We start from the raw sequence: 25,882 nt of genomic DNA on the forward strand, positions 1-25,882 counted from the left end.
AGAGGCAAACTGGCGGCTTATAGATCAATGAGATCACATGTAAGTCACCAGCGATTTTCATTCCATACTTCATAAGGATATACCACTTATGTTCAACCCTTCAGTCTCGCAGGGGTTGCTGAGTCCTCTTCTGTATATATGACGTCACCATGCGAGACTTATTGCTTGCGCCACCTTGAAAGGGTATTCAATGAACCACATCGATTGAAGCCGGCTGTGGTGACGCCCACACCAGCGTCGATGTCCCATTTAAAATGCGCTGGGGGTACACCGGTCCACTAAAGTAGAAAAACTGGGTCTAGCCCGTCTTTTTTGCAGAGTTGGCAGGCAGATACATACGAGTTCCGCGGACATGTGGGGTGGATCAGAAGTATTACATTCAGAGACATGTGAACAACGGACATCAAACATGGTTCAGGTGGGGATGGACGCATGAGGTCTGTGGACATATTCAAGTCGCTCGCAGTTATCACCAGCTCATCCTGTATTTAATCATGTTGTCTTTTGTCACACCGACCAAGTGACAATACTCTGGTCAGCACTGATTGCTCTCTCCATATGTGACACGGTCACTGCGCCTCACTTAAAGTCCCTTATTTTGCAAAAACAACTTTTTCTAGTATTTGGGATGTGATATTGTCTCTATGCTGCCTCGGTAAACGTGAAATATGAATTAAAATCATCCACGCATTCCTGAGTTCCAGACGTTTTTCTGCCGAGGGGCCTGAAATCAGGTCATTCGAATTTCCCGAGCTTATCTACGTCACTAGCGAAGATCTCCACCTACCTCTCCGCTCCCGAGCCAGCACTGTCAACATAACAAACACGTGTGCTCTCACAAGTGGGTCTTCTACACGGAGGCAAGCAATCAGAGGAAAGGGGGCGACCTTAGCCAAATATCGACAAAGTGGATACCAACTGGGTCAAACAGAAGTAGCTGTCAGAGGGGCCTTTTCTGGGCACTCGTATGACAAAACTAGTGTTTTTTGGGTTTTTTTTTAAATGAAATTGACGCTTTTATGCTAAGTTCATGTTAGAGAGTCACAATATGGAGGTCTAAATAGCCAAAATATGGGACCTGTAAAGGGAATGAATGAATTAAGCCGCTTTGATTGGCGGCAAATAAAGTCAGCTGTGTTTACACCCAGCTGACTGCTGCCCCTTCGCAGTGTTACACCACACACCAGATTTGTGTTAGTCAGGAAAATAGAGCCCTTTGTGTTAAACTGTTTTTTTACCATTTCAGTTTTCCTGATTTTTTTGGGGGGCGGGGCCAAAACTAGGGGCAGTGACGTACGTGGCTCGCACCTCACGTTGAAAGGCCCGCGTCGACCAGGTGGGATATATTCCAGCCACAACAGGCTTTTAGCGTATTTATTTTCACGGTTCAAACATATAGGCATGGGTAGACATAAGCAAGAAGCTAGATGAAGTAACATCAATTTTTCAGTGGACACGCCATTTCAGAACCAAGACAACGACTTGATTTTCTTGTGTGTTTCTGAAGTGTTATTTTCTATACTTTCAATTGCAATTTCTTTAAACATTCACATTTGGCAGGTTTGTTAACGACACTTTTCTCTGGTGTGTCAAATTTAGAAGACATCTATTTTCACTGTTAGCTCTCAAGGACTTTAATATATGAAGAGTGTGGTTCTTAACCTGCTCAATGTGTAAAGTACTTTGAGATAGCATCGGATGTGAATTGCAATGTGTAAATAAATTTGACTTAACTAGCTGGGTGCATGATAAATGAAGCTAATACTACTGTTAAATGTACACAAGCTTGTAACGACCACGTGGGAAATGACTCAATGCAATCAATGTGTTTGGACAAAAAAAGTGATACAGTTGAAACAAAAATGTGTCAAATTGAGAGGACAAAAGTATTTACCCTTCACTTAAAGAACATCTGTTGACATTTGTCCTTTTCACTCAGTTGAACCCGCTCTAACAAGCTCCTCCCAGGGGATGTGGTCTCCAGCCTAATTTTTCAGCCACTTACAGTTTTAGTCAGTTAGCGAATGACTTGGCATCAATCAAGTTCTGCAGTTGGGTGAGGACTCTACGCTACACACACACACACACACACACACACACACACACACACGTACAGTACACACACCTGAATATACACACAGAGGGACAAACGGTAGGAAATGAAAAGTCAGTGTTATTAATATAGCATTATTCTACAGAGAGGACTCACAAAGTACTTTACATAGTTAAAATACACAAACCTTATACAGTTAATACATAGTAGTACGGATAGTACAAAGTAGTACATTTGTCATTTCAGAATTTGAGCTGAGCTGAGGTGAACATGAAGTTCTCCGTTAGCATCTTTCTGCTTATCTGCTTCACTCTGATGGGATTTGGTATGTTTCGTCCTCTTATTAATATATTCTCACACTGTACCGATGAATGACAATGGATTTGTTGCGAAACAAGGATTGCCTTGTTTTTGGCCACACACAAAAAAACAACTCTCTTGTTCTAAATGTTCAAGAAAATGATCAGGTTCTTATTGTCAAACATGCAGAAAGGACATGAACAAGTGATGTGAAATGTGTGATGATTGTGTTTCAGGCACAGCAATTCGCTGTTACAGTTGTAAAGATTACACTGCCAGTTGCTCCAAACAACGAGACTGTAGCTATGACGATGCCTGCCTGACACTCACAGAGAGAGGTGCTGTTATTATTGCAATTATTATTGTTTTTTTTCTCTCCATTATGCTGAAACTTCTGGTCCTTGTTCGGAATTCCTATAGTTACTACACTATATTGCTACTATACTACATCTAACTGTGTATTCCGTGGTTGCGGATTAAATCCATCGCTGTACCTCAACAAACCTGTAACTTTCTGTGCCTGTGCGCTGGCGCATGTTGGCACTCACATTCATGTGCCGCTACCACACCTGTACTCGTTGCCAGAGGTGGCTAAAGTACTCACACAAAAAAAAGTATGAAAAAAATGCTAAATTAGCTAATGAGTACAACTGAAAAAAAATACACCTTGTCTGTGTTTGGTTTTCAGGTTCGTTTTTTTTTTGTACGCCAGAAGCTGGTGTTTTTTTAGGCTGACACAAGACGAAGCGCATTTACCAAAAATTATTTTGGGAGCCAACAACATCAGACAATTCCCTTAAATAAGGCCATAGATGTGGAATATTTTTTTTTTTTTTTTTGGTTTATAGGACCCCCAATCCATCTCAACCATGGTTGACTTTACCTTTCTCTATTTATATCTTCTTTTTTTTTTTAGATCATATTATCATTACTGACCAATCTAAAGTGTTGAAAATGGCTTGCAGTCTTTGATAATGCAATGTTAAGGGCTCAACAAACATGCATTATTGTTTTGTTTTGTTTCCTGAAAAGTGATGGTTTTGGAGTTTTTGACGTTTTCAGGGGCTATTTTGAACAGTACACTTTCTTTAATGATGATTGCAACATAAGGACAAAATCAAAACGAGGATGACAACTGTTGACAACCCCAACCATGAACAACTATCCATACCAGCTGTTAGATGTTAACGCGTATTGTAACTCAGCCTTTGGCAAATTTTTGACGGTACCTTCAGAACCTGGGTAGACCTAAGCTAAGTCCTCCCTTCCATTATTCACTTTTTTTATTCACGTAATGTGTCACTCAAACCAACACGACCGTTACTCATATTATCATAAAAATAGTTCTTGTTTTTTTTATTATATAGCTAAATTTGTTCTTGACCAATCAGCATAGCAACTAATAGAGATTCACTGAAATGAAAATTCTTGGCCAAAAACTGAAAATGGGGAAAAGCAGGGCTGAAAACCGAAACACGGAAAGAAATTACTGTGCCAATTATTAGTAAAATTGCATTTATGGCTATGACTGCAGAGCTGCCAACCTATAAAAATTCACTTCCATAACAATTTGTCTGAATTTTCCAGATTTTTAAAATTATGTCAAGAACATTGCCACGGGACAGATATTGCAGTTTATGATTTAATTGGATAAAAATGATTCTGCATACTGTGCATTTGCACAACTTAATCATTACTCTATAATTGTAATCGTTAATAGGGCTGTAGAGTGTCAGCAAAAAAAAAAAAAAAAAAAAAAACTAGTACCAGATTGGATTAGCTCTAAAATCTCCAATTTCGAGTCTTCTCTTGCGTGCTATTTTTGTGTTTTCTGTATCCCCTATTGCTGCTGAAACAATGCACATTTCCCCCTTGTGGAACTAATAAAGGTTATCTTATCGTATATTACAAATATTTAGTGTATTCATTTACTTTTAAATATATAGGCCCGTTCTCATCTGACGTAGTACTGATGTAGCAATTCATTTCCGGTTCTGGTTCAGTATGGCTCTGTAGCATTATTGTGTATTATTTTCTTCCCTGACACTTATTAATTTGCCTGCTATTTTCCTCTTCAAAATTGGTTACTGTCCAATATAACATGGTTCCAGCCAGACCTGTGTGACAAGTTTACTGTATCACCCAATCACTTATTTCCGTATTTTGCGACAACATGTCATGTTTTGCTTGCGTCATCACAACATCCTGTTTCAGCCGTTTTATTTCTGTGACTAAACCCTTGGGCCAAAAACTGAAAATTCACCTTTGGGCAGGCACCATTTTCGGCCAAAAATCTTTGTTGGCTGAAAATTTCGTGCATCACTAGCAGCTAACACAGCTAGCATGTGCTCTTGAGCAAAAAACTCTAACATGAGCATTGGTTCACAACACTGCTCCACTAATTAGAGTAATACTAAAAAAAAAAAGTAACTTTTAAAAAAGAAAACTTCTATTATTTCATTGTAAAAATTTTATTCTGCAATATCTTAGAAAGACGAGTTTTTAAGGAAGTATATTTTTGATTGGCTGTTATATCTGCGACATGATGCAGTTCCCCAACGATTCAAATCTTGAATAGTGGCCGACGGTCGGCCATTCTTGAAAACTATTTGCTTAACCTTGCATACTGCGCGATAGTTCTGTTAGGTTCGGCCACATTGCTAAGTGTGCCTCATTAAATTTGTGAGTAAATTTAGATGAGATCGTCATTATTTCGGCATACATTGGTGCCTGGAGCTACTGGTTTCCCAACTTACGGGTTTTTAGAGATACGAACTGTCATTCTGCCAATTTCTTGCTTTGACTTGAGAGCTCAAACTTTAGTATTGGTGGCAGTGATCTCATCTCAACTCACTTCAGAGTAAGCAGCACTTTGGCAAATAGTGAACAATCCTTCAGAAAAAGAGGCTTCAAGCTCTTTAATGCCACTCCCAGTTCACGTTTATTGTCAAACTAAACATAAAACTAGGAGAATTAAACCACAATGTGTTTTTTTTTTTTAACAAACACATAGCTTTGCCTTTAGCTCCCTAGCTTAATGCTAATGCTAACGCTAACACATCATGGGAAATGCAAATATCACCCTTTAAGGAACTGATATTTGAACAGAGACGTCTTTGCCCTAACAGTTCTCACAGTCATATATTCTTTATCCTCTACGAGGAGCTGAGACTGCTATACTATACTGCCCCCAGGTGGCCAAGGCGGGCACCAGCACAATGTGCATTGAATTGAATGAGAAAGTGCGACAATAACTGTTTATTTTTTTCAAATTCTATTGAATTATGTCTGTACTGTATGTTTTTTCCTAAATTACATTATTATAGAGTGCTACATTATCATTGAAAAAGACATTACAATTTTATGTGTGGGAGGCTGGAAGGTATTCATGGCATTTCCATTTCAATGTGGAAAGAGTTGAGATATGAGTTATTTGAGTTACGAGTGTGATCAGGGAATACATTTAACTCATATCTCAAGGCACCACTGTATATACATTAACATTTTTGTTTGGTGGTATGTGGTAGGATTTTTATAATGGGAAATATAGGCCTTAAATCAATAAAGGTTGGGAAACACCAAACTAAAATAATTAGATAACGTCTGAGTAAGAATGTGAAGACAGAAAAGTTCTTGGTGGTTCTTCAAGACTTAGCAGATTGGGACTCTGTTCAGTAATGTTTGATGAGAGGTTCAAATGGTTCTTTTCTGCATGTGTTCCAGGAGGGATGACGTTCCGCCAGTGCCTCAAGTATTCAGACTGCGAGTACAGCCGACTGGGACAGATGTTCCCACAGGTAGAACACCGAGTTATTAAGTGAAGCAGCGCGGTTTTCTGAAAGTATTGATCCCTGTCTATTGATTCATAGGTGTCCAGTTTCACATTCAAGTGCTGCAACTCGGATCTGTGTAACTCCGCCCATTCTTCAGCAGTAAGTTCTCTTATTGGTGTGCTGGCATCTGTAGCTGCCACATGGTGGGTTACCCACTAACTCCACCGGTTTGACTGATCCCAGCTTCCCATCACATCGTCAATGACTACATGGAGCTGATTATCAGTTGGACAGGTGTCTCTTTTCTAGATAAAAATTCACTGATGTTTGCAGAGTTTTAATATGATCCCGATTTATGTATTTGATCTAAAGCTGCATCATTAATGAACACTGACCAAAAAACAAAAACAAATCAAAAAACAAAAAAAACAAAAAACAAGCACTTCAAGATTTGTCTCATTGTGATGAGGGCATAGATTAGAAACAACTATTACTACTCGATGTCATAAATTCACTTAAAGGCAGGGGCGGTTATATTTTGGTGAAACCACACACACACACATATATATATATATATATATATATATATATATAAAATATATATATAAAATATATATATATATATATATATATATATATAAATATATATATATATATATTTGGTTCACATTGGAATACAGTAAGGGAACAAAATGCAAAACAAACTGCTAATATTTTCTGCAAATGGACAGATTTAATGACATTTAAAATGAAACAACAGCTTGAACATTTTCTTTTTAGGAATGTGCAACATAAATAGTTTGTCTTCAATTTAGGAAATGACGCAGACAAGTACATCTGTTACAATTTGAACAGTCGGAATTACTATGCTGTCTTATTAGGCTGTTTAAATGCCGGTGGACGTTGCATTTGAAAAACAACATGTGACTAGACATGACGTCCGCTAGTCAGAAGCTGAGCTGCGTTGTGGTTGTTCACGGCGTGCGTCCATTACTTGTCCCTTACCTAATATGTTAAGTGTGGGAATAATCGCTCGATCATATTACATAACTGCCCCTGAAATTTGGTTCTCATTTTAAGGCTAGTTTTGAAAAATTGTGGCACGCTTTCCTGGGCCTTGAGTTTGACACCTGTGCTTAAATGTATATTTAATGTTCAAATGTTGTAATTTTCCTTGTAACTACTGTAAGCAAAATAAATGCTATATGTGAATAATTTATCACTCTACTTGGATTCTACTCTTAGAAACTAAAAAAAAAAATGTACTCGGTTATTATAGTTGATTACAATATATCCAAACAGACTGCATTTTCTCATTCACTCCATCACACAACTAGAGTAGTAGAAGTAGAAACACACGGGTTTATTTGCTCTATCTATTTGGGAAGTTGGTGAATTATATTGTTGTTGATGCTTCCACCTTGGGCAAATAAATGTGATTTTCAACATTCTTGAATTTTTTGGATGAACCTAAAATGCCCTATGACCTTTACAGGTGAACTTAATTTCGACTTAAAAGAGGAGCGGCAAATGATTGACACCTCATCGATCACACCTTCGGTCTCTGATTGGTTCTTTATCCTCGCGTGCCATGGTTTCTTAAAAATCATATTTGAGGTACAAGATGGGGCCAGAGAGGGCTGATTTTTTTTTTCACACATCATTTTAGTAATGTACTACTGTCATGTCGGACTTACAGTTTTTACAAATCTGACCAAAAGATTTTTTTTCAATTTTATTTTGCAAACCGTCCTTTAACTTTTGAATACATGTCCAACAAGTCAATGTTCCAGTATTTTTTGCACTTGAACTTGCTGTTCTGTTTCAATTAGCTGAACGGCAAGATTAACAACAGGTGTTTTATTTATTTATTTTTTATTTCTAAGGATGTCCACCTTTTTGTGACTCTTCCAGTTTTTCTGCATCTCTGTTACAACCTGCTGATGACACTCTATGACATTTTAAAGGGGACATATTTTACCAAACCAACATTATCTCGTGTTTGGGATGTAATACGTGCCCTATGGTGCTTCGGTAAACATGTGAAATATGAATTCAAATTGTCCATGCATTCTTGAGTTCCCGACATTTTTCTGCCGAGAGGCCTGAAATCAGGTCGTTCAAATTTCTCGAGCTTATCGACACCATGAGCAAAGCTCTCTGCCTACCTCTCCACTTCCAAGCCAGCGCTGTCAACATTACAAACACGTGTGCTCTCACAAGTGGGTCTTCTACACGGAGGGAACCAATCAGAGGAAACGGGGCAGTCTTAGCCAAATATAGACAAAACGGATTTAAAAACTGGGTCAAACAGAAGTCGCTGACAGAGGGGCCTTTTTCTGGACACTCAAATGCCAAAACCAAGGTGTTTTTTGTTTTTCTAACGTAATTGACACATTTATGTTCGAGAGTCACTCTATAGAGGTCAAAATAGCCTTTTTTTTCCATCCATGGATCAAATACTGTGACCTTTGGGGGAAAAAATGAAACAGGCATGAAAAGCTGAAGCAGCCATGGGGCAAGGCATGATTGTCACGTTCACCCTAATGTGTCAGCCCGTGGCTTTATTACTGATATCACTTGGATCAAAAGTAATACCAATAAACAGGTGGCAAATGTTCTTACATTCTGTTCTCACTGTATGTGGAAGTATAGATAGAAGTAGAAGTACTGATTCAACTCATTTACTGCTTTGATGAAAGTAAAAAAGTACACCCTCTGAAATGTGCTTAAGTACAAAATAGAAAATGAGGTTTTACTATGTTATATAATAGCTAGCTATCTATGATAATAGCAATTCATCTATAGCAGTAGCTAAAAGCTAGCTAATACCTAGATAACTAGGGTCGGCGAGGCTTTTTCACCTATATCTTAGCTAACGTGGTCATCTGGTGTGAAAAAGAATGGTGCAACGAGCAATGTTTTCAACTGATCCTCTAAAACTATGAGAATGATTCCAGTGAAACTTAGCTGAGGTGCTAAGCTAAAAGTATTACACACAAAACCTAAAATACCGTGAACGGTCGGAAAATACTTTTCTGAATGAACCCCAGTGGATACCTGAGCTTCTCAGTGTCCTCATTCAGCAAACAAAGTATTTATTGTGAGCGTGATCCTGATGATGTCAGGAGGATGTGAACATGTGATCAGCTGACCTTCTCTGTTAAACGCTGGATGATCCAGCAGCACCAGCTGCACGGAGGTGAGTTTCCCCCTTTCTTTCCCATTTTCTTGATCAAAATTCATTCATTTAAATTTTAAATCATAAAGCACAACGTCGCATCCTTGAAAGTTTGTTGGTTTGAATTACTTTTGATTTAGTCAACCTTTTATATAGGAGAATCCCGATGTCTTTAACTGGTATCATGATCCATCCGTATAGAGAGTTTTGAAGAATCTTCTGTTTAGATTGTTTGAAATGAGTTTCATAGTTCTTTAGATTTGTTTTTATTATATCTTTTTGCCGTTATCTTCTCTGACCTTGAGTTTCTCCAGCTCTCAATGTTTCAGGGTTTTACCAAGCAACGTTTCAAAAACAATACAATTGTTTTTTTTTTAAATGTATTGTTCCAGCAACACAATGTTTAATTTTAAGAAGAATATTACAGTGGACATGTTTCTTAAATCGTCAGGGAAGAAGTTACCTCATCATGGACCATAAACTGGATTTGTCTCGTCTGACCGACGAAGAAGCGAAACATGTCTGGGAGGTGATTCAACGTGACTTTAACCTGCGGAAGAACGAGGAAGCTCGACTAGGGTGGGTCTGCTTGTCGATACTGTCAGATGGAAACGTATATTAACCAAAGACTTGTTACAATAGAATAAAACACCTTCTTGTTGTAGATACAACTATCTTGGGTTGTATCACATACACAAATATATTCACGCAGGGGTGAGGTCTAGTCTAAAAATGCAATTTTCAGATAGTTATGTTGCAGGTCTTTGGAATGAAGTCATGCGACATGTTGTTGACGAGGAATCTGAGCGTGAAAGCTGCAGTACATCATGACAGTCACACGGAGAGGCCACAAAGACACGGTTGTGTCTCCACAGCATACTCAGACACTCATCTGACCCGGGGCACACATGCTTGCAGTTTGGAGGTTTATAAAATTCGGTGACATTTCTGTGGTTGTTCATGTTTGTGAACACACATGAAAAAAATGTTATTTCTGATGATAACTGCCACAATTTCATTATCACAATCACAATTGCTATCATCACAAGCATAACTCGATTTTCAGGGGCACAAATAGATTATTACTATCCTAATTAGATTTACAAGACTGATATACTGCATACCAGAATCTCATTTTGTTTTTCTGTCATGTGAAGAAGAAACTTGCGTGATATGAACGCGTATCATTAGTTCTTTCAATTTTCAAATGACAATTGGAACTCAAGAAACGAAAATGTGACTCATTATTTTATTATTTGTTTTTTGACCTAACACCACAAACTTCTCAGGACATTCAATCGATCACAACGGGACTGCTCAGGTTGTTGTAAAACTTTGCCTCGAAAAAACACGACACAGCAACTTTTGGCTTATGGTGCCTCCATGACCATTGTTATAACATGAATGGAATGTTATCAAGGGTGAGTCTGAGTCCACCCAAAAAAACTGTCATTGGTTGGCAGAGGTCTTTTTCCACTGGATCTTAAAGTCCCTGTAAAGAGACAATAAATGTCTTGTAAATTTGACAAAGCACAGATAAGAGTATTGTTAAAAACCCTGCCAAATTTAAATGATCCCCCCCAAAAATCCCAAAGTATATAAAATGAGGCTTCAAAATCATGAAACGTCAAGGTGTTTTTTTTCCATTCTCAAATGCTGTGGGCGTGTTCGCAGAATGTACATTTTCGGGGTGACGACGTGGTTGTCCCAGTTCTCGTGTGACCATGCCCGTCCACCACTACCATTACAACAAAAATGGTGGCTTACCATGTAAGCCAAAATGGTTGTAAGCCAAAATTGTAAGCCACCATTTTTCGCTTTCGCTTTTTTGTGTGGAGTTTGCATGTGCCTGCATGAGTTTTCTCCGGGCACTCCGGTTTCCTCCCACATTCCAAAAACATGCATGAATTGGTGACTCTAAATTGCCCATAGGTGTAACTGTGAGTGCGAATGGTTTTGTTTGTATGTGCCATGCGATTGGCTGGCTACCAGTCCTGAGTGTACCCCGCCTCCTGCCCGATGACAGCTGGGATAGGCTCCAGCACGCCCGCGACCCTCGTGAGGAGAAGCGGCCCAGAAAATGGATGGATGGATGGATGGATGGTGTTCCGAAAATGTTATAAAATGACTTAGGCAATTATACTATTAGGATCACGAAATATTAAACTCAAACTCAGTCATGTGGCCAGTTTTTCAATTTCAATTTTTTTTATTTGGACGTGAAATTCAATTTTGAGAAATTGTTACGTTCTTAATTTTTGTGTTAGATTAATAAACAAATAAAAAAGAAGGTGTCCCTTTTTTCTTTTTTTTTTAAAAAAGTAAAAATATTTTCCCTTGCCCATTCAAAATGGAAAGAACAAATGACACAGATACAGTTACATACAGTATTATGCTCTACGTTTGTGTACTTTCTGCTGGGCTGGTTGGCACCCAACAAACAAATTCTTTATTCAATCCCGGGTCAAATGAGCTGCAGTCAAAGTGTTTGCTCAGAACGGTCAGCAAGTGTACATGCTAATTTATGCAAGTAATTCACTGAACGAAAACCTCACACTGAACTAGTAAGCTGCTGTTGTTTCACAGCAAATTGAAGGACTCCATCCAGAAGGAAGACACCAAGCGTGAGCTGCTGGGCTCATCGAACAACTTGGCCGACTCGTTGTGTATCCGCTGCCTGCAGCCCTTCAAGTTCCTGGTGAACAGCAAGCGGCAGTGCCTGGACTGCCGCATGTTTATCTGCAAGTCATGCAGCCGCTACAACAAGAAGGAGCACGGCTGGGTGTGTGACAACTGCCGCATGACCAGGTGAGCTATGCGGGCGTACATTTCCTGTACAGCTCAGTTCTACCACACTCAATGGCGTGTTCGCTCCTGCAGGGTCCTGAAGATCGGCACCCTGGGGTGGTACCACGACAACATCCGCAACCGTTTTAAGCGCTTCGGCAGTGCCAAAGTGATGAGGTCACTATACAAGAGGTTGAATGGAGACGGTGAGCACAGAGTGTGTGCAGTCGTTAGTGCCTTGAGATGCGAGTTGAAATCGTTCTGTGACCGCGTAATTCAAAACACTCATCTCATTTTGTAATGTTTTTAATAAAGAAACGAGCACTCTTTAATATTGTACTTTATAGACAAGATAAGACAAACAGTAATAATATTTATACGTCATAATTTAATACCTCAATTCAATTCGTTGTGGTGCTCCTTCTGGTGTGCCACCGGGAGGCAGTATAATATAGTTGGTTTTTATATATATATGTAATAATAGTAATAATAATAGTTATGCTTTAGCAGCTTCAATGATATTAGGCATTTTTCACAGAGGATAAAGAATATATGCCTGTGAGTGTTGTAGTTTTGTCTGTCTATATATCACCATTTGTGTTAAAATATCCATCGTTTAAAGACTTCTAACACTGCAACAATCGATGCTAAGCGATACTTAGCCCATCAATGACATTTTCCATCCAGCCATCCATTTTCAGTACCGCTGATCCTCACGGGTCGCGGGTGTGCTGAAGCCTATCCCAGCTATCTTCGGGCGAGAGGCGGGGTACACCCTGAACTGGGCGACAAACAACCATTTGCCCTCTAATTAACACCTATGTGAAATTTAGAGTCTTCAATCAACCTACCACGCATGTTTTTGGGATGTGGGAGGAAACCGGAGTACCCGGAGAAAACCCATGCAGGCACCGGGAGAACACACAAACTCCAAACAGGCGGGGCCAGGATTTGAACCCCGGTCCTCGGAACTGTGAGGCCGATGTGCTAACCAGTCGTCGTACTGTACAACAATCAGGATTGTTGACGCAAATTTGGCCAATCAATTGGTAGCATGGTGGATTGATTGGAGAGATTGATTACATCTGCTTGACTGCTTCACAGTTGAGAGGTTCTGGGCTCAAAAGTCAGCTCCGGCCGTGCTGTGTGGAATGTGCACGCTCTCCCCGTTCTTGTGTGGGTTTTCTGTATCATCAAAATGCCTGAGTACTCCAGCTTCCCCCAACATTAAAAAAATGCATGTTCGGTTCATTGATTACTTTAAATGGGCCATATGTGTTAGTGTGAATGGCTATTTTTCTATATGTGCCCTGCGATTGGCTGGCGACCAGTCCAGGCTGTACCCCATCTCTTGCCCAGAGTCAGCTGAGATAAGCTCCTGCCCACCTTGAGTATAAGCGATATAGAAAATGAATGGGTGTTGCCTTCGTCCACAATCTTTTCCCACAAATGACAATCAAATCATTATGCGTTTATTGAAATGATTGGTTCTCATTCAAAAAATATAGCACAGTATATTAAATTGTAATTCTTAATGTGAATGCTTTCCAAGCACCGTATGCTAACAACTAATAAAATATTTCTTGTTACAGGTGGCCGAGATGATGACACTCAGAGCATGCCCGATGTCCGCAACAGTGAGTCTTTAAAATACGTACAGTATAATTCCAACAATAACATCAACATAAACTCGAATGTCACATTCATTGGGTACACACCACTTTTTAACATCGGAACAGATTTATAAAATGTGGGAGAGCCCACACATGACTTGGAAAAAAATCGTCATGTGTGTTCTTACCACTCTTACCATGCGTAGTGTAGTCGAGATGACCAACACAGAACACCACACACGTAATCATAAATCCACTGACATTGGCAAGCCTCCTCCCCAAAACTGTATGAGCAGTATGTACTCATATTGGAAAAAAAAAATGATAACAGAGTAGTGACAGGTGGTCCTCGCATGAATGGCACCCTGTGCAATCCCCAACACACACACACACACACACACATTCCTCCTCCCCCTCTGGGATAGGTCGGTCTCATGCAAATGCAGAGTACAGCTTTTACCATGAAGACCAGGGGTGAAGAGATGTTATACTCTTTATTTTATTTTAATTGTCATCCATAGAGAAAAACAGCAAATGTTCCAAATGTTTAGCAATGACCAGTTAACCTACTCTGATTTCATTTGCTGTATAATCCAACTCTGGTAGAACCTTGACCTAAAATGTAAATTGTTGTTGCAGACCACTACAACACTAACGATGAGGATCAAGGAGAAATTGAGGCACAGCGATACAAATCGGTAAAAAAAGAGGGAACATATTTCTTAAGAAAGCAAAAAAAAAAAAGCTTTTTTGATGCAAATTACCTTTCAGATGCGTAAAAATAAACGCCTGCTGTCAGTTCATCCATTTGACTTTGACTCAGAGGACAATTTCACCTATTCAAGGCGCCCATCAGTGCAGGTAACATACACAAACGTACACTACCCATGGCAAACACACACAAAAGGCTAAGTTAGAGCAGGTAACACACACATGAGTTAGAGCAGGTTACATGCACAACTAGGTGTAGGTTGCACATAGAGGACAGGCAACGTACAGTAGGTAACACACAAGCAAAACAGCGTGGGTAATGCCAACACATGCACGCTCAGATGATGACCTCTTGAATGTGATTTCTGACAACCTAACTCAATTAAGCTCAATTTTTGTGGCTGTAAGAATAACAGTAAAATGTCAGAAGACCTCACCATCAAAATCACAATTGTTTGTGGGTCATTTCAGAACTGGAGGACAGTCTAGGTAGCTAGCTTTTTTAATTGACCATTTATTTTAATGTATATTTTTTTGTTTGACATGAGATAACTGCGCGGGACACCATTCACATAGTCTCGCCAGATGATCTGGTCCTCTTCTGGAATCTGTTTCATCTGCCCACACAGTATAGATAAAAGAGATATTTTCCCTAGTCGGAAACCCCAAACAACTGCACACTATAAAACTAAGCATCTTGTCACTTCAGCTATTAAAAAAGTGTTTCTCTCAGACCCAGCATCTCTTTGCAGAGTGGAACTACCTGCAAATGACATTGCAGGGAAGGTTCTGGAAACCTTGGAAAAGCAGAATGTAACAGTATGTCTATTGCTGTGGGCAAATCAACTGATTGAACAGACACGGCCCAGCTGAAGTGTAATGCTAAAATGGATTTATTTTTCTGTCATATTTAATTTTCTATTTTAAAAGATTTTCTATTGAAAAAAAGAAAATCTTCTATTTAAAAGACACTCACTGACGTCTGTATGGTGGTTCTTGTAGCATTAAACCTTTATGTCGTCTTGTTTTGATTGTGCACAGGGGTCAAATACATTTAAATGGGTTGTAAATCTAGCTCTTTAATCTTGCCATAATAACATTAAACGTAACTATCCAACATCAAACGCGTGGCTAGTGAAAATGCTGAGTGGCTGGTAACTCTGGGAAGCCACTAGCTACAGTGGCTGGTGAGCAAAAACGTTCATGTCAAGCCCTGATCGGGGCAAATGCAAGCAGACAGACATGCGAGCTCCGGGCATCCTCGCCCTTAGGGCAAGATTACCAAATGCTAAAGGTGCAGTGGGCTCTTGGGGGTGCCCACAAAAATCGTGTAACAATTCACATTCAACACAGAGTAAATATATTAAAACATATTATTACTATTAACTCTTCATTTCAAGTCAGAATGTTTCAACTTTAAGGAAAGGAAAATGGGTACATTTAAGTGAATATAAACAATTAATTAAATAAGCCAAGAGGATCCATGTGAAATAGTTTGAAATCAGCTTTCCTACCCAGAGCATGAAAGCGATGCACCCAGATACTGAAGAGAGCAACTCGGATGTAATCAAACACCTCTACCAAGTACAGAATGGGGCAAAAAGGTACTTTTGCAATGGAACACATTGTCCAGGACTGAACGATTCACACGAGCCCGAACAGTAAGGCTCTGTTCTTAGATCAAGAGAAGCTGCGTTTGCTGTGATGGCTGAGTTGAGCACGCAACGTGGTGGGATTGCTTGCAGTGCATTTCTAAACGTATGATGTCAGTTGCACTTAAGACTAAAATAATTCCATCATTGAATAATTCATCTGAATGAATACAATGTTCTGTAAAATATTTAATATTGAAGGGCAATAAGAACATTGATATATGCTAATAATTGAATGTTAAAAAAACAGCGATGGCCTTACAGATATTTGCTGTGGAGAAATGTGAAACACAAGTTACTTTAAGGCTAGTCCTCGATGTTATAGGAATTACAAATGGGTGTTATGTTGTGTTATGTTACTAGCTACAGTTATTTAAAATAGCATATTTTCCCAAAAGTTTAATCTGGCATGGTGGACGACTGGTTAGAGCGTCTGCCTCACAGTTTTGAGGACCGGCTTTCAAATCCCGGCTCCGCCTGTGTGGAGTTTGCATGTTCTCCCCGTGCCTGCGTGGGTTTTCTCCGGGCACTCCGGTTTCCTCCCACATCCCAAAAACATGCGTGGTAGGTTAATTGACAACTCTAAATTGCCCCAAGGTGTGAATGCGAGTGCGAATGGTTGTTTGTTTATATGTGGCCTGCGATTGGCTGCCAACCAGTTCAGGGTGTACCCCACCTCTCGCCCGAAGATAGCCGAGATAGGCTCCAGCACGTCCGCAACCCCAGTGAGGAGAAACTGCTCAGAAAATGGATGGATGTTATAAACTGAAGACAGTAGTAAAAACAAAAACAAAAAACACAATTTGATTTCTTTTGGAAAGATACGTAAATTGCCGATTTGGGAGGCACATATAAAATGGTGGATGACAGATCCTTCAACAGTGGGCATCCAACCCTCTTAATCATTGCAGAAATACATTTTCAGTGAATGCATTATTATTATTATGATCATCATTATTATATGTGCTAAATCATCCCACGTACTGGCCAGCACACAAATACAGGGTGATTGAAAAGTAACTCCCTATTTTTAAGTACTTGTAATTTATTTCTGAACTATAATTCTTACAAGAAATGAACACGAGGAGAAAGTGTATTTCATGGAGTTTTATTTAAAATTCGATATGGGCGCCAGCATTAGCCACCAGTTTCTCAAGCCGCCTGGGAACCGTGTTGTGTTGACTGTAAATTGTGTCTACTGTAAATTGAGAGTCTCAAGCCCAGAGCATACCGTATATAGTCTGTATATATATATATATATATATATATATATATATATATATATACTGTATATAGTCTACTATTGCTTTAAATGCCTTCTATTTAAAACATGTTTCAGCAGTTACAAGGAAGATATTTTTACAAATCATAGCAATAAATTATTAAAATAAGATGGTCATCATGTGGGAGGTACCAGAGAAACATACCATTTTAGGGAGTGCTCAAGATCTATTTTGGTATTTTTAATCATATTAGGAATCATTTTTCCTACAGCTAGAGTTACATTTTGTCTCTGGGCAACTGCAATTTACACAAGTGCTTGTTTCTATGTCACATCTCAGCAAATTCAGGAGGATCGAGCATACAAGAATGATGGAGAATACGAATCCCTGCAGCGAATGAATCGCAGGAGAAGTCTGGATCGTTACGCGATGAGAACTGGTGCAACAAACTCCAACATACACAAGTGCATAATGGAAGGGTTTACCCGTTTTACCAGATGATTAAGGTTTTTTTTTTCTGCTCCAGATGATTATGGTGAGAATCGTATGGTTCGGACTCGATCTTTGTCCAAGATCAGCTCGATGGCTCGTCAGCAGTACATCGACACATCTGATGAGGAAGAGTGTCAGAAGTTTCCTCCAATGTATCAGCCACCCCACCACCGCCGCCGCAACAGCCGGGCCTCATCTCAGGAGAACCTGGGCCAAACCCCTCCAGTAAGACAATCAGTATGCTGCTCATAAACACCAAACAAAACAAAAGAAAAACATCTGATATCAACAGAGCGCACAAGAAATAGGTTCTGGGTTAGAATCTTGGCTCAGGCCCACATGTGCGGCTTTTGCCCTGTGCTTGTGAAGGTTTTCTTCTTCCTACTTTCCAAAAACATGCATGTTAGATTCATTAAAGACTAAATTGTTAAGAGAGCTGGGTTACGGAAGTTGAGATAACAGACTCTGTTTGTCTGCGATTGGCTGGCAATCAGTTCAGGGTGTACCCGCCTCCTGCCCGATGATAGCTGGGATAGGCTCCAGCACGCCCGCGACCCTAGTGAGGAGAAGCGGCTCCGAAAATGCATCGATGGACTCTGTTTGTCTGCAGATGGGCTAGAATGGACAGTTGAGTTATTTTCATCACAAAGCTGACGGTGTGCGGTTTGATACGGTTTATTGACTCATGGCTCTTTGTGTTGTGCAGAAAGGGAGACCAAGCTTTACATTACAATGGGATCAACAACAACAAAAATTCAATGGGAGAAATGTTTATTTCATTTAATGTACATATACAACTATAGATATAAGCATGTTTCCCTAGCCTTGTGTTTCCCATGATGCAACTAGGTGGTGATGTTATTTTTGTTTGCTTGGACTCTGTAGATAAACGAGTTGAACAAACGCATGTCTGCCATCGAGGGTCTGCTGAATCGTTTGGAGGAGAAGATGTCACCTGCCGATAAGGTGACACAGGATGTCTGCCTTCAGAAATTCTGGCTCCTGTCCTCAGCCGAAGTTACTCTAACTTGAATCTTCTTTCCAAACCCTTCTACCGATACACGGTATCCGCTGTCCCTCCTCTGTCCAACATCCCAATCTGACCTCTCTAGCTTTAGCTCCAAACCTTCCAGTCAGTCCTATCCCTCTGGTGAGCTCATTCTTGATTCCGTCCATCCTGGCCATTCCCAAAGAGAATCTCAGCATCGTCACCTGCCACCTCCAGCTCTGTCTCCTGTCTTCTGATCATTGCTACCGTCACCAAAGCATACAACATGGCTGGTTTCGCTACTGTCCTATAAACCTTTCCTTTCACTTTGGTTGGTGCTTTTCTGTCACAGATCTATCCTGACACTTTCCTCCATGCGATCTATCCTGCCAGCTCTCTTCCAACCTCTGAATAGTAGATCCAAAGTACTTTAACTCCTGTACCTTCTCCATCTCTCCTACTCCCATCTCCCTGCGACTGACCTTCATTCCTCCCCTCTCTAGTGCCTACCTCCACTTTTTTAAGGTTCTCTTTTTCACTTCTCCATCAATTATTGTTATTTCCAGTTGAATATGAGCGTGAAATTCATAAGCAATGTTTGCCAGGCGTCTGGGTCATCAGGACAGAATGAGGAAGAGAAGTTGATGAAGAAGTTGACCGAGCTCGCAGGGAACCTAGGCAACAAACGCTTGTCATCAGATGACGAGGCGGACAAGAAGACCTTTTCGGGAGGAAAACGTATCGGTGGCAGCAGGGCAGTGGCCACCCTGGACTCTATGAAGGATCTGAGCTCATCCAGCGATGACGTCCCAAGTGAAGCACAGAAGGTAAGGTGACCATGCTGGTTTCATTGCAGGGCAGGGTGAGAGGAGACAGGAAATGGGAAGCTGGATGGAAGGTTAAAGGAAGAGATCTTCCAACAGAGACATTTGGACATATTTGTCAAACATCAAGCTTTCTGTGTGTCAGCTCATTTCCATTCTGCTTTTGCTTGTCCCTATAACAGAATCTAAGTGCCTTTATATCCTAACACAGTATTTTCTAAAAACAATCTCAGTCTATCAAATTTGTTTTTTAACATGAGCTTTGCTTTTCACCTTATTGGTCAGTAAATCAGGAAATGATTGTCAGCGATCAATCTATAGTAATATTTTACCATACACAATTTAATGATGGCTTTTGGATACTTGTGTACCAGCCATAACAAAAACCTTCTTCGTTTGCAAAGAAAACCCGATAATCCAAGAGAGTCCAAATACATAAAAAAAAAAAACAACCCACAAATTTCTGCTTTGGAGTCAGGAAGGGCGGGCACAGTGGACGACTGGTTAGAGCGTCAGCCTCACAGTTCTGAGGACTTGGGTTCAATCCCCGGCCCCGCCTGTGTGGAGTTTGCATGTGCTCCCCGCGCCTGCATGAGTTTTCTCCGGGCACTCCGGTTTCCTCCCACATTCCAAAAACATGCATTAATTGGAGACTCTAAATTGCCCGTAGGTGTGAACGTGAGTGCGGATGGTTGTTTGTTTGTATGTGCCCTGCGATTGGCTGGCAACCAGTTCAGGGTGTACCCCGCCTCCTGCCCGATGACAGCTGGGATAGGCTCCAGCACGCCCGCGACCCTAGTGAGGAGAAGCGGCTCAGAAAATGGATGGATGGAGTCAGGAAGTTAATGTTTCTGGGAGTGAGGTTGACGAGAGTTGAGAAGGTCGATGTTGTGGTGAAGGAGTCGCTAAACGGGAAGGTGAAGCTCTCAATTTAGCCAACAAACACTTGTAAACGTTGGTCATGGGATTTTATATCAAAATAAAGCGGCGTCATGAGTTGAGGAGCTGCCACTAGACCCGAGGCTGCTTTGAACTGAGACGACGACATTGAGGTGGTACCAATTTGCCACAGGCATCCTTATCAGATAAAGGGAGGAGGTTTAGTGGTGCATTCAGGCTGGTAGTGCTGTGCAGGTTTGGTGTTGTCCTCCTAACATCTATCCCTCTACATGACTTTCAGAGATCGACCGCCGCCGCCCTCTGTGACCTCACCACTGAGGCCCTGAGAACCATTAATGCTACAGAAAATGCGATGATTGAGTTCGGCCTGTCAGAGCCGGTCGTCAGAACCCACATGTTAGGGACTGATGCTAAACAAGCCGATGAGGCGTTCAGGCAACTTGAGGAAAATGTAAGCCTCCAGCAAATTGCACGCCTTCTTGCCTCTACCCATCCTTCTTCTTTGTGTGTGAAGGTCAAGATAAGTTTTTTTTAGTATTACTACTGTATTATTACTCGAAGTGACAAACATTATAAGGCAGGAATTCCTAATAGAGTAGGGCCTTAAGATATGAGTTTAATTCATTCCGTGACCGCACTTGAAACTCAAAGCACTTGTATGTCAAATAATCTTTTCCCATTGAAATGAATGGAAATGCCATTAATCTATTCCTGCCTCCCAAAAATTCAAAAATGTTTTTGTGTTTTTTAATAGCAATCTGTAATATTCCACTTTCTTAAAACAGAGTAGTAACAAATAAACTGAATGTAAAGAATTAAACTGTGCATCGTGATTTAATGCTTCAATGTAGGTATGTAATGGTAATGTCACCATGTAACTGGCAAGTAAATGATTTGCAACTAAATATAAAGTCTTATTCACTTAAGTCTATCTGTTCCGATACTTTTGCTCACCTAAAAACTGTGTTTCGTTACGAATAAATCTAAGTTGTGTATCAGATCCAGAAAAGGTACCTGGAAATAAAAGCTAAACTGGTGATCTCGTGTCTCTTATTTATCTTTTGATGTCAAACACACATTTTTCTTGTCTATGGCAAAAATAAAGGCTTGGACTCACTGTTCCAATATGTGTAAAAACACAACAAATAAAGTAGAAAATATAAAAAACTATGTCGACTATTATAAGAAAACTAACCAGTTGCGTTTGTAAAGGTAATATTTGGCTCTCGAGTTTTTACTAGCAGTACAAATGTTTTATGTTTGTATGTGTGTGCATGTCTGTATATGTGTATCATGGCACTAAGACTAATACAGTAAGTCTTTTCCTTGTATCCCCATTTGCTTGTTTATTATATGTCCTCTCATCTAAATTAGGTGAGGTCGCTCTAAATATCTAAATGCTCTAATGTCTCAACCAAGATTGAGGAGGAGTTCTACCTGGAGTTGGATTTCGAGATCAGAGATCAACTTTAGCTCTGCAGGATGACACAAATATTTGCTCAAAAACACATGTTACTCAAACTAATATCTGGAGTGGCTTTTGAAACACTGTGAAGTGGATTTTTCCATGCGGTGAAAATGAAAACATATTGTATTTATTTACGTATGTTCTTAGAGAACATATTGCAGTATGACTAAACAGCTTGTTTGTTTGTGGTAATGGTAGCACTATGAGGTGCCTCTCACACCCACCAAAAGAAAACTCGCACAGCAAACAAAATCACATTCTAAACAAACTCCCACACATAGCAAATTAATACTCATGTCCACCCAAAAAAATCACACAACAAAAAACTCACACATATACCAAAACAATTCTCATATTCACCAAAAAAGTCACACTCACCAAAGAAAACTCTCACACTTAACTAAAAACTCTCAATCTCACTGAAAAAACGGTCACACTCACCCAAAAACAACAACTCTTACAAACAAACAAAAAACACACTTACCAAGACAACTCTCACATTCACCCAAACAACTCCTAAACGCACCCAAAAACTCTCCCACTTGCCAAAAATCGTCACACACACACACACATACATATATGCACACACACACACGAGAAAACACACACACAAAAACCTCTCACACAACAAATAAAACTCACACAAAAACCTTCACATATACCCTAAAACTCACTTTTACCAAAAAAAAACTCAAACTCACACTGACACAGAATCAAAATTGCTTTTTTTCTCTCTGTGTGAGGGTTTTTGTTTTAGGACGAGGGTTCCTGGTGAAGTGAGTGAGAGGCTTTTTGGTGTGTTTGAGTGTTTTTTTGGCGTGTGTCCGTTTTTTGGTGTAAGTTTTTCTTTGTATTGTACATCTGAGAGGCAAATGTTATTTTATGCCTATATGGCACTCATGTGACGTGTGTGTGTGTCTCAGGTGTACATCGCCGCCGGGCAGTCGTACGAACTGGAAACGAAGCTGCGGCGACTCGAGCAAAGTGCCAAAAATCGCTTCGGAGGGACAACAGATTCCGAGCTTTCCGAGCTGGAAGACGTGGTGGCGCTGACTGCTGCCAGGATGCAAAGTGCTGAAAGCGAAGTAGGCGGGGCCGCACACATCAACCAATCACAATTATTCTTGGACCGCCACATCATGTGTCTTAAAATGCAAGAATTTTTTATTATTATGATAACTACAGAAATTATGAACATGACACTGTTGATTATCCTGTCTTTTCTCTGCAGGTATCTGATATCGAAAGTAAGATTGCAGCTCTGAGAGCCGCAGGATCCAAGAAGAAGGTAATGAATAAATGAAATGTTTGTTTTTCTGGGTTGTCACGGAATTTAATTATTATTTTCAGTATAAAAACAAATTGCTTTTGTTTTAGGTTTCTGGATCACAGAGGAAAAAGTCTAGTCAAGAGCAAATTGCCAGTAAGGCTACTTTTTCTTTTCAATTTCAGGATTGTATACATTTTTTGTTAGTGAAAGATAATTTTTTTTGTCTCCCCAGAATCTGAAAGAAATGGAGCTGCAAGGAAATCCAACATCTCTTGAACCAGGAAGTTTCTTCTGCTCAGTTAGAGCTCAAAGGTTTTAAAGCCTTTTTTTCCCTCTCCTTGGTCTTTTCAAGGAACTCATTGAAATGAAATGATAAAAATATAAATGTTTAGCATATCCAGTATTTGCAACATTTAGAACCTTTAAATTGTTCACATTATAATATGTTCCAGAATCAATGCTATAAGATGATTTAAAAATGTAAACACTTGCAGAGATTTATTGAAATGGGACTATTACTGTTGTTGATATGGCTGTTGTTGTGCCCATTGTTCTCTCACCCATCGTCGAAACCTTTAATCCTATTTTGTCTCGATATGCACCGTCTGTCCTTCCACTCATTTCAATCTCTGTTGTAAATTAGGGCTATAAAAATAAAATTGACTTAAAAAGTGTTACATATTGATATTTATCTGTTTTCTACCTTGTTAAATCGTTGTTGAAATCATTAACACGATCTATGTCTTCACATAGGTGAATATGAATTATTAATATGATTAAAAGTATTTTGAGCAAATTTGTTATTTCAGAAGTGTGTATCAAACTGGTAGCGCTGTGGATTAATCAGTACCTAAGAAGTAGATCTAAGTTTCAAAAAGGTTGGTGACCCCTGCTCTAAATTGTTCATAGGTGCAAATGTGACTGTGAATTCTTGTTTCTCGATACAGTACGTGTCCTGGATTGGCTGGAGACCAGTCCAGGGTGTATCCCACCTCTCGTCTTAAATCAACTGGGACTTTCCTGTGTGGCGTTTACATGTTCTCCATGTGCCTATCTGAATTTTCTTGGTGTCCCCTCCCACATTCCAAAAACATGTTAGGTTAATTGAAGACTGAATTACCTATAGGTATGAATGGGAGCATTTGTCTCTATGTGCCCTGTGATTAGCTCGCAAGCGGTCCAGGGTTTAGCCTGGCTCTTGTCCAGTCAGATGGGATAGGTTGTAGCTCATCCTAACACCCCAATGAGGACAAGCGCGACAGAAAATGGATGGCTGGACAACATCTGAGACTGTGTTTTGACCCTCACAATCACTAGAGATTTTACATTTGCATCAAAAACTGACATCAATGTGTAAAGGATATCACCACATGGGCTCAGGAACACTTCAGAAAACCAATGTCAGTAAATACAGTTCCGTACGTGCAGCTTGAAACTCGACTATGCAAAGCAAAAGGCATTTATCAACAACACCCAGAAACGCCACCGACTTCTCTGGGCCTGAGCTTGTCTAAGATGGACTGATGAAAAGTGGAAAAGTGTTCTGTGGTCCGACGAGTCCACATTTCGAATTGTTTTTGGAAATTGTGGACGTCGTGCGAAAGAGGAAACGAACCACCCGAACTGTTATGGACACATAGTTCAAAAGCCAGCATCTGTGATGGTATGGGGCTGTGTTAGTGCAAATGGCATGGGTAACTTTGACCATAAATGCTGAAAGGTACATATGTCACGTACGTGGTTAAGGCGAGGGCGAGTAACGCAAGGTAAGAACATGGTGGACCCAATTGCAGGGAAGCAGGGAGGCAAGGCAGGAGTGCGGGAGTCTCAAAATAATATTTAATCTTAGAAAAGGGAAAACTGAACAAAGTCCCACAACAGATACCAATCAAATCAAAGTAACAAAGAAACACTCGAATATCTAAAACTGGAAACAAACTATGACCTGTGAGTAAGACGTGGAATAGAAACGGAAAATGACACCTGACAATGACATACCACAATGATAAAGACAACTGACGACTATGACATGGCAGAGACATGTGACAACGACAATGAACCGACAAGAACTGAAAGAAACCAGGGAACTCAATACAAACAGATAGACGAGACAACGAGGAACACCTGGACAAGACATGAGTGGCTGGAGAGAGCTGATTGGTCGACACAAAGCAGACGAGAACAGGTGGACACAACAACTTAATGAGCACACGACAAACATGGAACACAGGAAAACATGGGAAAAAACTAAACACAACCCAAACCAAAACACAGACCATGACAACATACAGGTTTTGGAGACACGTATGCTGCCATCCAAGCAACGTCTTTTTCATGGACAGGGCAAGACAATGCCAAACCGCATTCTGCACGTGTTACAACAGCGTGGCTTCGTAGTAAAAGAGTGCGGGTACTAGACTGGCCTGCCAGTCCAGACCTGTTTCCCATTGAAAATGTGTGGCGCATTATGAAGCGTAAAATACGACAACGGAGACCCTTTGACTGTTGAAGAGCTGAAGCTGTACATCAAGCAAGAATGGGAAAGAATTCCACATACAAAGCTTCAACCATTAGTATCCTCAGTTCCCAAACCTTTATAGAATGTGTTGAAAAGAAAAGGTGATGTAACACAGTGGTAAACTTGACC

General features: G+C 40.1%; 2 protein-coding genes across 3 annotated transcripts; both read left to right on the forward strand.

The window, feature by feature from the left end:
• The first annotated feature begins 1,954 nt into the window (after positions 1-1,954).
• On the forward strand, positions 1,955-7,504 carry LOC133410830 (CD59 glycoprotein-like). The gene is made up of 5 exons (XM_061692435.1): positions 1,955-2,056; positions 2,300-2,378; positions 2,590-2,691; positions 6,077-6,150; positions 6,223-7,504. The coding sequence occupies exons 2-5, from the start codon at positions 2,324-2,326 to the stop codon at positions 6,343-6,345; spliced, it is 354 nt and encodes a 117-aa protein (XP_061548419.1). The 5' UTR covers positions 1,955-2,056; positions 2,300-2,323; the 3' UTR covers positions 6,346-7,504.
• Positions 7,505-9,240: 1,736 nt separating this feature from the next.
• mlpha (melanophilin a) lies at positions 9,241-23,903 on the forward strand. 2 transcript variants are annotated; one of them, XM_061692566.1, is made up of 16 exons: positions 9,241-9,328; positions 9,759-9,886; positions 11,894-12,115; positions 12,188-12,300; positions 13,687-13,731; positions 14,347-14,405; positions 14,479-14,568; positions 17,633-17,732; positions 17,820-18,010; positions 18,671-18,751; positions 19,379-19,600; positions 20,778-20,948; positions 22,889-23,050; positions 23,197-23,253; positions 23,343-23,388; positions 23,468-23,903. In XM_061692566.1, exons 2-16 carry the CDS (start codon positions 9,777-9,779, stop codon positions 23,509-23,511), a joined length of 1,713 nt encoding a protein of 570 aa, XP_061548550.1. In that variant the 5' UTR covers positions 9,241-9,328; positions 9,759-9,776; the 3' UTR covers positions 23,512-23,903. The 2 variants fall into 2 exon arrangements, with proteins under 2 accessions (XP_061548550.1, XP_061548640.1); XM_061692656.1 differs by lacking the exon at positions 20,778-20,948.
• The last annotated feature ends 1,979 nt before the right edge of the window (positions 23,904-25,882 follow it).

Source organism: Phycodurus eques, chromosome 1 (assembly GCF_024500275.1).
Source record: "Phycodurus eques isolate BA_2022a chromosome 1, UOR_Pequ_1.1, whole genome shotgun sequence".
Lineage (NCBI taxonomy): Eukaryota > Metazoa > Chordata > Actinopteri > Syngnathiformes > Syngnathidae > Phycodurus > Phycodurus eques.

Excerpts from the sequence above, each read along its gene's own strand:
- LOC133410830 (XM_061692435.1), top strand. The coding sequence starts at position 2,324 with ATGAAGTTCTCCGTTAGCATCTTTCTGCTTATCTGCTTCACTCTGATG. Across the intron at positions 2,379-2,589 it reads CTTCACTCTGATGGGATTTG|GCACAGCAATTCGCTGTTAC; the intron begins GTATGTTTCGTC and ends ATTGTGTTTCAG. Across the intron at positions 2,692-6,076 it reads CCTGACACTCACAGAGAGAG|GAGGGATGACGTTCCGCCAG; the intron begins GTGCTGTTATTA and ends CATGTGTTCCAG.
- mlpha (XM_061692566.1), top strand. The coding sequence starts at position 9,777 with ATGGACCATAAACTGGATTTGTCTCGTCTGACCGACGAAGAAGCGAAA. Across the intron at positions 14,569-17,632 it reads CAAGGCGCCCATCAGTGCAG|CAAATTCAGGAGGATCGAGC; the intron begins GTAACATACACA and ends GTCACATCTCAG. Across the intron at positions 23,389-23,467 it reads TAGTCAAGAGCAAATTGCCA|AATCTGAAAGAAATGGAGCT; the intron begins GTAAGGCTACTT and ends TTGTCTCCCCAG.